The sequence below is a fragment of the Trachinotus anak genome, unplaced genomic scaffold (genome assembly GCF_046630095.1).
Source record: "Trachinotus anak isolate AG129_WGS33_773 ecotype Australia unplaced genomic scaffold, CSIRO_AGI_Tana_v1 ptg000005l, whole genome shotgun sequence".
Lineage (NCBI taxonomy): Eukaryota > Metazoa > Chordata > Actinopteri > Carangiformes > Carangidae > Trachinotus > Trachinotus anak.
This window is the reverse complement of record NW_027273856.1, coordinates 2,961,542-2,972,260: the sequence shown is the minus strand read 5'-3', so window position 1 is coordinate 2,972,260 and position 10,719 is coordinate 2,961,542. Positions and strand designations below refer to the sequence as shown.

Below are 10,719 nucleotides of genomic sequence, written 5' to 3'. Positions count from 1 at the left end.
GCAGACAGGAAGAGCTGAGTGAAGACAACCCTGATGCATCCACAGACAACACAACGCTATGAAGTAGAGGGAGTATGTGAGGCCTAGTTAAAGCCGCATTAATCAATATTTTCATATTAACAACGGTTCAGATGACTATACATGATGTGACAGGGGTCACATTGTGATGAACCCACAGAGAAGTAGGCTCCCCTCAGCTCTACAGAGCATTTTATCCTCTTTCAGCTCATTGTCTTGATTTTCTCTTCATTTAGATTCAACCTGAATTACATTATTAAGTTCCTAGATTAGGTATAATTTTAAAGAGCCTGCGTACAATGTGATTTTATCTGTGGAGCTTATGATCAACTTCCCTATATCACAACTGTTCTGATTTGTTAGAGCTGACAGAGACGCCTAATGAAAAAAACATAAAATCCATTGTTCTGTCTTCCTCTTGCAAAAATAAATAAATGGTTCAGTTCTGCACCTTTATACACTTGGGAACTGAAGCTGCAGCGTCCAACATATCTTTACCTAAATTCCATTAAGCTGCAAATACACTGGCCTACCTGCCTGAATGCTTACTTCTTTCAAACCCCCCAGGTTGCAGTACAGGCTATATTTTTTTTTTAAAAGTCTTAAATGCAAGCTAAAATAACCCTGATGATGTCACTCTGACATCATCAGGGTTATTTTTCTATACTTTGAAAAGCTCTCTCCAGAGCCATAAAAGAAAACTATACAACCGTTTTCACAGGTTATGTACACTATACTGAGTGTTCCTTTCATTATTTGTGTTCAGTTGCATTGAAAATGCCGTTGACAATACTTCTCACCTAACAATCAGGCCCTGAGCTGAAGAGAAACAGACACTGAGAGGCAGATGACACATGTCAAGGCAGGCAGAAACAGACAGAGAGAGAAGCAGGACCAGAGCACCAGAGTGAGGCAGATAGAAAGAGAACGAGTGTGTTTGTGTGCGCGAGAGAGAGATGGGAGCGCGAGAGAGCGACAGAAGTATACTCAAATAGCTGAGGGCAAGGTGACAGAGAGAAACAAACGGACAGAGAGGGATAACAAGCTCATAGAGGGGGGATTGTGTGTGTGTGTGTGTGTGTGTGTGTTAGAGAATGAGAGGAAAAGAGAAAGAGACATAGGGCGGAAGGGGAGAGAGATAAAGGAAGTTGAATGAACAAAAACAAAAACAGTGTGAGAGAGAGTGTGTGTGTGTGTGTGTGTGTGTGTGTGTGTGGACAGCCAAAGGTGTCAGAGTGTGCTATTTGGCTTAATGATGACCCACTGGGCATGTAGGTCATAACGGTTTGTGTCTCAAAGCCATGACTGTATGCCTGTGTGCATCCATTAGTGTGTGTCAGTGTATGTGAGTGTAAATAGAAACTCACTACGCACACACACACACACACACACACAAACACACACACACACACACACATGTAAAGTGGGTCTCTTAGCATGTGTTTAAGAGTGTGTTTGGTCAGAGGTTGGAGAAGCAGTTTTTCTAGCTGGTAGGACTCGAAAGATACTTACACTTACACACACACACACACACACACACACTCTCATGTGCACCCACACACACGGTGAATCCAGCTTTGGCATCCTCGCTCACACCAACAGCTGCCCTTCATGTCATATATGCACACGTAATGCACCATGTATAGCACTAAATTATGCACAAATATACACACACATCTCTCTCTTTTGATCTCTCATGATAACACACACATGCACAAACACACACATTTTCTCTCTCATACACACACACACACACACACACACAGGGGGAAGCTATTATGCTCTCAGGCTGGAGTGTTTTGATGGTATAATTGCAGTGACCAGTGAGGAGAAAGAGACAGAGGGAGGGATGGAAAGAGGGATGGGGATGGAGGGAGAGAAAAAGAGGAGAGTGCTGACACTCTCAGCATGCTAATGTTGTGAGGCTCTACCCCCCCCCCCCGGTTTCATCCCTCTCTCGCTCCCTCCCTTCATCTCTTTGTCTCTCCATCTTCTTCTCTATCTCACATCCTCTGCATTTCACAGGTGCAGCACTAGAAAGAGAGATGGATAGAGAGGTAGAGCGGTGGAGAGATGAGAGGAAAAGAGGGATATATAACAGGATGGAGCAATGTTATCTCTCGCTTTCCCTGTCATCCCTCCATCCTCTTCAAGCTCCCCACAATGCTCAAAACAAAGCATGTAAAAAAAAAAAGAGGTACGAGGGGATGAAAATAGAGGAAGAGGGAGGGTCAGTATTTTCCATCCCTTTAACAATGGAGGGATGATCTCTGCTTATCCTCTAATCACATCCCTCCTTTTTTCCTCTCCTCCATCCTCTCCGTTATCTCTCGTTCCCCGCAACCCCTCTTGTTCTCATCTGGTGAGAGAAAGGGTAGCCTTTTCCTCTCGCCGGCCTCCCTTTTTTGTCGCCTCTCCATCTGTTTGTCCTTCCAGTCCTGCCTCCATCTCTCTCTCCTCTCCAGAGAAGGGATTCGGCTGTATGGCGCTGATCTCTTTCCTCTTTTCCCCCTCTTTTGCATCCCATTCCCCCAAACCTTCTCCTTTTTTGTGTCATCGAAAATACCAAAACTTCAACCTTAAAAATGAGGTTATCCAAAACTGGCACATTGAAGCTCCTGCAGAAGAAACAATTCTCTTCTCTCTCTGTAGGTGTTTAGTTAATAAGGTGAGATATGTGTTTATTAGCACATATACTCCTATTCATTTTATTTATTAGCAAATATATCAGATGTGTTATTAGTCTATTACTATTATTCGAACTGGTCATTCAGCAGCACTGGAGGAGATTATTTTGTACACATGGTGCTGTTGTTTCTGTTGCTGCACCATACAACACTGCACTCATACGGTTCCTCACTCATGCACCCGCTGTCACTGCTGAACTTACAGATTACACATGCCACTGTTTAAGTTCTCTTTTCTCTCTCCTTTTTAAATAAAACATTTGTTCACTGGCTTACTGGTGTGCATCTTCCTCTCTTGTCACGGCTGTGCGGCCCGGTTTGAGACGCTGTTTCATTTGATCACTGTAGGTAAAGACAGAAGAGTTCATCCACAGTGCAAGCTCTAGTTTCCTCAACGGTTCAACAGCTTATTTTAGTAATTACTGAGCTGAACTGTTGCTTTGTAGTCAAAATTGCTCAGCTGAGAAAAACTTAGGAGCTTTTGTGGGTTTTGTAGGTGTTCAAACAGAGGATTAGGAGTTTCTGCACCAGAGGAGGTGTAATCATCATGATCTAATAGCCAACAGCACCTCTCAGAGGTACTGCCTTACTACTGCAAACATGCAAATCTGCAAAACCCTCGAACTACTGGATAAGCAGCCATTGGGTACTACAGTAACACAGCGTGGTGGACAGATTTCTCTGAAATGATTGAAAATACTACTGACTGCAATACAAAAAAATGAATCTGTATTTTGAATATTTTAAAATCAGTTGTTTTCACACCTCAGATTGATAGTTTCCTGTCCCTTGTAAACAGAAATGTACTTGCAAGTCTGGCTTAAGCAGCACAATATTATAATTTAACATCAAAACTAATTATGTGCTTTGTAGATGGTGAGTGATTCTGACTGAGGGCTGACTCCTGACTGACTTAGATCTTAAAATATCCTGGCGTGTTGACAGCTATTTTGACCATCTGATTATGTCATGCAACAGTCTTACCATGAACTGTTGGCTACCGCAAACCAACTGTTCTTTAACAAAGAAAACAGATGTGTTATTGACTTAAATTAGATCATATTTATTAACAAAACATTTCTTGTGCAAAATGCAAATTATGTCATATACAGCCACATTACTGTATTCAACAAGATAACATTGTAAAAGGAGGGTAAGAATTAAACAAGAGAAAAAGAGAGATGAAGGATTATTTATCCATTCATCCAGTATGTTTACTGTTAATTCCAGTTTCCAGTATTTAGCTTTTGTAAATCACAGATTTTTCACTAAACAAAGGCAGCTAAAGAACCAGTCTGAAATGTAGTGTGTACCTCAGGAGTGTGTGTCTGTATGTATGTGTGTATGTGTGTGTGGGTGTGTGTGCGCTGTAACTGATTGATCTGGTATTTGTGAATGTCGTGGTCCAAACAAGTATGTCCATGAGTATCTTTATCAAGAGAGTGTGTGAGTGTGTCTGCATATGTGTGTGTGACATGTATGTGTGTGTATGTATGTCACAACCCTGAGCTTCATCTTTGATCTGTCTTCATTTGCAGGAGCAGTGTATGCAAATATCTGTGAGCATCTATGGGTCCTGTGAGTGTGTGTCTGTAGATGTGTGAGTGTGTGTGGGTGAGGAGTGCCTGTCGACCAACATCTCCGTGTGTTTCAGATACTGGGCGGTTCGTCTCATCACAGACTCCCTGCGGACTGGATCTGGGTCCCCTGGACAGACAGAGGGACACATAGACAGGAGGACAAAAATCATTACTTTCATTATGACTGTCCAGTAACAGCATTAGTGTAAAGTAAAGGGGATATCCAGAGAGCAGAGACAAAGATAGGAAAAGAAGAAAAAAGCAGTTTAATCACTTCAATTGTTGAATTAGGTGATTTACCATCAAGTTGTAGTAAACATACTGATAAAATTATTGCCCTGACACCTAACAGCACACCTTTCAGTCCAGAAAGTAAGGGGAAGCTTAAAAGCTTCCTGGCAGCAGTGGGATTCGAACCCACGCCCCCGAAGAGAGTGGAGCCTTAATCCAGCGCCTTAGACCGCTCGGCCATGCTACCCATGAGAGTCACTATTTCACCCTCAGACAAGTCTCGGGGGAGGGTAAGTCAACTTTGACCCCTTCAAGAGTAAATTTGAGCAAGGTAAAAATAAATGCATGAAAAACAGACACTGGGGAAGAGCAGAGGAACCTTAGCTAGACTGTGACAAACTAACAGGTGACACGTGTATCACATACTTGTGTTTGTCAGTGAAGTTAATTCAGATCTGTGCATGACTGACTTCGTTATAGACATCATACCAGCAGGTGCGGAGCTCATTTTTTATGCTATTCATGCAGATATTTTAAATACAAGTTATTCTCACAAAGTGATATATGCACATAAACAGCTTGTCCTGTGTCTGGGACAAACATATCTCAAACTGTCCCATCTAATATTGTACTAAAGTTATTTCTCTTATTCCATGAGAATGATTCATTCAGTTTCATATCAAAGTTATACTTTCAGATGGAAAAACTCAACTTTATCTTCCTCTTTTTATGTAATGTATTATTATATGAATGTAAAATTGTTTTTCACTATTAAAACAAACTGTGAATCTAGTGCTGGGATATAGTTTGGATTGTTCAACTGCAATCTAAGAGTTCAATCTGGAATAAAACAAACAACCTGTATTTGTAGAATAGTTTTCAGACTTCAGACTTTCCAGAAATGTATGAAAGGGATGACAAGATGAGATGTGTTATTTATCAGAATCAGACAACTCTATCTCACTTTTCTGGGTTTCACAGGGAGAAAACCTCATTGGCAGCAGCCTCCGTAGAGCCTGGAACCTAAACCCAGCACCTTAAACCACTCAGTATACTGTATAAGGAGAGGGAAAAGTAAGCTGATAATGTCTCAAAGGAGTTTTAAATCGAAAGCAACTGCACTTGGTTATTTGTCTAGGAAGACGTTTCACCTCTCATCCAAGAGGCTTCATCAGTTGCTTTCGATTTAAAACTCCTTTGAGATACTATGACCTGGACAAATGAGAATATTCACAGGCTTAAGCTGATAATGCACTTCTCTTTAACTCTGCTCTGTCTTTCCTAAACATAAACATGTCTATATCTGCACATACAGTACTGTTGTGTTTACATTTGTTTAAGTGACACATAAAGGGCATCAAAGGTCTCATTGTCAGTTTCATATGCGTTTTCCATTCTGCTTTCAGCAGCTTGTGTCACAGGCAGCCTCCCATTTCATAGGTGAAATGTTTTCCCACAACACAGTGAAGCTTTGATTTTGGAGAAAGTGTTATTTAAACATCTTCAAGGAAGGAAAATCCTTTGGCAGCGGTGGGATTCGAACCCACGCCCCCGAAGAGACTGGAGCCTTAATCCAGCGCCTTAGACCGCTCGGCCACGCTACCTCATATTGAGCCACACCTCTTGCAAAAATTCCATGTCTCATACTTGTCCCGACTTCCTTTGCATGGCAGCTGTTCAGCTCAGAAGTGATGAAGCATTCAGGAAGACAAAGATCTAAAGAACGAGACTGGAGTCTTCACCGAGCGTCTTATACCACTGAGCCACGCTGTCCGCACACAGAAAACAACGAGACATTAGAGCAGACTGACCTAATAACTCATCCATTAGTGACACAACAGATTTACTGCAGAGCTACATGCAGTTTACCTTTGCTAAAGCGGGCCAGTAAATACCAGAACAAAACAGCAATGTTGATTTTTCTATGAGGTCACAGACTGACATGCCACAATTGCTTTGGTGTGCTCTGTCCGTTTGCCTTCGTTTGTGTGCATCAGCTGTGGAAAATGCATTCATCATCGTGGTAGTGTGAGCACGGCACATCAGAATATGTTGTACAGGGTAAATATGGTAAATAAGGTGTTACAGCTGTCAACTTAAATGCACAATATAATTTGTGCTGATGTATTTTATGGGAACATGGTCACAAAATGTGCCGTTTTTGTAGTTGAAGAACCGAGACCAAAATGTGGTCTGTCACTGGATCAACAAAGCTGGCTCATAATTCAGGCAGAAATGGACATGGCAGAGTGCGTTCAGGTAAAATGCCATATTAAATGGACTGGTGCTGGGCTCACAAGAGAGACTGTGTATGATGAGGTAAAAAGAGACAACACAGAAAGTGCTGCAGTGTTGTTTCAAAATGTTGTCGGTGTGCAAAACAGCACAGTTTTTATTGTTCATTCAATTTACCTTTTTCCTTTTTGTGAGCACGTGTTTCTTTGGTCAGTATTTTGGAAACACACATTACTGTATTATTGCTGACCTGAATACTTCACCACGTCCCTCCTCTCCTTCTTTCTTCCCCCTTTTCCACCAACCCACGTTTCTCACCCTGTACTCCAGTGATCAATATATCCACCGCCGTCCTGTATCGACGAATGGCAGAACTAAATTCTCCGTCCTTCTCCCTCTCCATGGCAGCTGTTAGCTCTGTGGCCGCCTGGTTCAGATAACCCACGTCCCCTCCTTCTAGACTGGTTGGTGGCAGTGAGAACAACTCTGAGTGGTCACAGGAGGAACTGGATCTATCTGAAATAGAAAAGACAGATTTATTAATATATTGTTATGTATCATGTTTCTTCCGTTCTTTCATAAACACTTCACTCCTTCATTGAAGTTAAACCTCAATTGCACAGAGAACTTGAGAAACACCTGAGGTGAAACAAGACATGCTTTATTATCATATTATACAATTTGAGAGGAAGCCTAGCAAAGTGGAAGAACTTCCTGGCAGCAGTGGGATTCGAACCCACGCCCCCGAAGAGACTGGAGCCTTAATCCAGCGCCTTAGACCGCTCGGCCATGCTACCACATAAAACCCACATGTCTCTATCAGATATCCGTTTGGGACTTTTAATGTGTATAAAACGGCTTTTTGATATTTCATTTGGTCCAGGCAGGAGATTCTCTTGTTTGAAAAGTTGAAGAAAAAAACAAAACAAATAATTTTTTCTTACTTTTTAAAAAGCGTGTTATTTACCACATGACTCAATTATTAAGCTCTAGAGTCATTTTCTCATATGAACATCCGGACCTGATTCTCCGGACATTGTCACACAACAGGAGAGTGTCTGTGTGAGACGCCTTCTAACCTCCTGGGATTACTCTGTGGAAGGAGGTTTAGGTGAGGGGCGGCGCCTGGGTGCAGGGGGCAGGACAGAGAAGTCATCAATATCTCTGCCGGCTTGCTGTGAATTCTGCAGATAATGACCAGCTCTACTCACACATTGGCTCAGTCGGACATTACATGGACTTTGTACGAGGGAGCTGGTAGGATAAAGTCAGTTTAATGTCCAGTTCGACTGATTCGGACATTTGCATCCTCACATTCAGCTTCCCTCTAAGTTCAGGGTTGCAGTGCATTTGTGAAAGCACATTAGTTTGGAGCAGGTTATACAGTATGTTTTTGCTATAGTCCAATCAGGAAATGTCAAAATTATTAATCTGACATTTGAATATCAAATGTGGACTCATCTGGGAACTTTGGCGGGAAGGTCTGTAAACAATAGTCAACAAGTGAAATAATAATAGTAAAAATAGCATTTTCTGCACCAGACATAACTTTTAGAAAAAAGTACTGAAGACTAAACAGAGAGACAGAGAGCGATTTGAGAGGATTGAAAGCAGATGTATTGTTTTATGTGTATTCATCCATATTTATTTTCACCTTGTTTATAGCAGGGGTCAAAGACAGCCAAGTCATTATCAGACAGTGGAGGAGGACCCTCTTCCTTTGGGGACGGGACCTGCTCTTCAGCGGCAGAGTAAAACAGTGAATCAAACTCTTCCTGGGACTCTTGCGATTGGTAGTTTCTGGCTGTGGCTGGGTCAGGAGACGGGACTGGAGATGGAAACATGGAGCAAAAGGTAAAAACAAGGATTAGAACGAAACAAAGGGAAAGAAAAGTAAAGTACAGACCTTGGTTAACTCTGGAGGGTATTTTATTCCACTGTGTACCTCTGTCATCCAGCTCTGTATCACTGAGCACCTCTCTTTCTTCTTCCTTTGGAGAGCCTCCCATCTCGCTGTAAGCCTCAGCTGCCACCTCAGGTTCTCCCACTTCCAAGCCCAGGTTGGTGCCCAGGTCCTGGGGTAAGGTGGGAGCCTCCTTCCCCTCCTCCTCCTCTGCAGGCTCACAGTCTGAGGCCCTCCGTTTGGGGAGGGGGATGAGAGGGGGAGGCAGAGGCCCAGCTGAGGACAGAGTTGGATCTAGAGGTCTTGTGACCTCGCCGCCCTGAGAGAGGGGAGAGAGAAAGGAAAAGAGATGTGTGAAAAGCAGGAGGAAGCAAAGAGTCCAACAACATTACAACTTTTGGACGAGCATTATTCATGGGGACTATCTCTCAGTTTCACTTCCTGTATGTGTGAGTGCGTCTTACTCTGAAGAAGTCCTTGAGCTGTGGGCTGTTGTAGAGTGCAGGTATGCTGGTTGAAAACAAAAGCATGGCCTCTGCTGCTTTCCTCCTCTCCTCAATCACAGCCTCATCAAACCGCCCTACGACAGAAATGCACCATATAATAAACAATATAATGATAATTCAGATGATGGTGCTAAAAAGGAAAGCAACAGCAGGAATGGAAGCCAGACTGGTAAAGCTGACAGTGTGTGTTGTTTGAGGAGACCTTTAGGTGTGTTTGTTCAAATCATCTACTGTATTTGTTGCTTTAAAAACTCACTGGACATAGTGACTGTTCATTAGCATGACTCAACTGAGTTGCTGCCTTTGCAGTTGTATACCCGTAACCACTGAAAATGTACGCCAGAAGCCGAGGGGAAATGTCACAAGAATCATTACAAAATGCTGAAAAAAAGGCAAACTAGAAAAAGTATATCCTCAACAGAAATGACTGAAAGACAGAGGATAAATGTATGAAAGATCTACCATCTCTGACACTGTATAAACTTGGATGTAACAACAGTTCATTACAATCTTTGCATCATTTTACCAAACACTTGTGCACGGGGAAAAGGCGGAAACTCCTCCTGTCTTCTGAACAGGTTCCTGTGTGTGTAGGCCAACTCCCCGTGGAGCTTCTTCAGCTCTGAGAACCTCCTCCACACAACCACCTCCTTCACATCCTCTGGATGACGCTTGGACACAAACTACAAACAAAGAAAATGACCTCAGTAACCCCATGTTTAACATTAAGCTTCAGACCAGCTTTTTGTCTCACACACAGGACAGAGAAATAAGAAATTACACCTCAATGCACAAGCCCTTCAGCTCAAGTCATGGGTTAGCTCAGTTGTCCTGAGTATGTCTGTGTATAGATATAAGGCACAGTGATGAAGGCTTGAACATGCTTTGCAAAGACATGCTCGTGTTTGATTTTATATGCATGCCTGTCTAGACCACGGGACTTCACTGTGGTCATGGGGGAGCTGCAGCTCAGGAACTGGATCACAAGTTCCCTGTGTTTCACTTGAGCGCTCACTGTGCACCACTGTCTCAAATAAAAGCCCCATTGTGTATTTATCCACCGGTCCGTGCTCGCTGCTGGCCCTTTGTGGCTTTATGACAGGTATGGATGTGACTTCAGTGTGTTATAAACGAATAACAACACAAAGCAACTTAGTTTCGACTGATGTATGTGACCAAAGAGTGTAGGAGACGACAACATACGAAATAAATTGTGTACTTAAGAGAACTAACAAACAGGGAGGATAACCATAAGTAAAAAACAGTACAATAACAAAACAGGTTTCTGAGGTTGACGCTGTAGTCAAAGAGAGATAAAGAGTGTAAACCAACCCTCGCTGTCACTTTGTACTCCGTGTGTCCCTTTTCGTGAGTGCGGGGCTCGGTCACGGTAAAGAACCGGTAATATTCCTCTTTGGCTTTTCGCGACATGTCTGTTGTTTCAACGACACAAATAATCAGCGTGTTTCAGCGGCACAAAGCAGAGCTGTCAAAAGCTGGAGCGGCTCTGTTGTGATTCTGCCGTCCAACTTCCTGGTTGGTGACGTCAGAGAATGCGT

At 42.7% G+C, this 10,719-nt stretch overlaps 1 protein-coding gene and 3 non-coding genes across 5 annotated transcripts; all 4 read right to left on the bottom strand.

The window, feature by feature from the left end:
• Window positions 1-3,752: 3,752 nt before the first annotated feature.
• snx15 (sorting nexin 15) lies at window positions 3,753-10,716 on the bottom strand. 2 transcript variants are annotated; one of them, XM_071477756.1, is made up of 7 exons: window positions 10,493-10,716; window positions 9,687-9,843; window positions 9,119-9,234; window positions 8,658-8,973; window positions 8,406-8,579; window positions 7,070-7,267; window positions 3,753-4,412 (listed from the first exon to the last, which is right to left on the bottom strand). In XM_071477756.1, exons 1-7 carry the CDS (start codon window positions 10,589-10,591, stop codon window positions 4,273-4,275), a joined length of 1,200 nt encoding a protein of 399 aa, XP_071333857.1. In that variant the 5' UTR covers window positions 10,592-10,716; the 3' UTR covers window positions 3,753-4,272. The 2 variants fall into 2 exon arrangements, with proteins under 2 accessions (XP_071333857.1, XP_071333858.1); XM_071477757.1 differs by having other exon boundaries at window positions 8,697-8,973.
• On the bottom strand, window positions 4,682-4,763 carry trnal-aag (transfer RNA leucine (anticodon AAG)). The gene has a single exon. It is a non-coding gene; the product is annotated as a tRNA-Leu (tRNA).
• On the bottom strand, window positions 6,039-6,120 carry trnal-aag (transfer RNA leucine (anticodon AAG)). The gene has a single exon. It is a non-coding gene; the product is annotated as a tRNA-Leu (tRNA).
• On the bottom strand, window positions 7,467-7,548 carry trnal-aag (transfer RNA leucine (anticodon AAG)). The gene has a single exon. It is a non-coding gene; the product is annotated as a tRNA-Leu (tRNA).
• Window positions 10,717-10,719: the final 3 nt, after the last annotated feature.

Bases quoted from the DNA above. Each gene is read 5' to 3' on its own strand.
- snx15 (XM_071477756.1), bottom strand. From the start codon at position 10,591: ATGTCGCGAAAAGCCAAAGAGGAATATTACCGGTTCTTTACCGTGACC. The intron at 9,235-9,686 runs GTAAAATGATGC...TTTCTGTCGTAG, and splicing joins TCCCCGTGCACAAGTGTTTG to GGCGGTTTGATGAGGCTGTG. The intron at 8,580-8,657 runs GTCTGTACTTTA...TTCCATCTCCAG, and splicing joins ACCCTCCAGAGTTAACCAAG to TCCCGTCTCCTGACCCAGCC.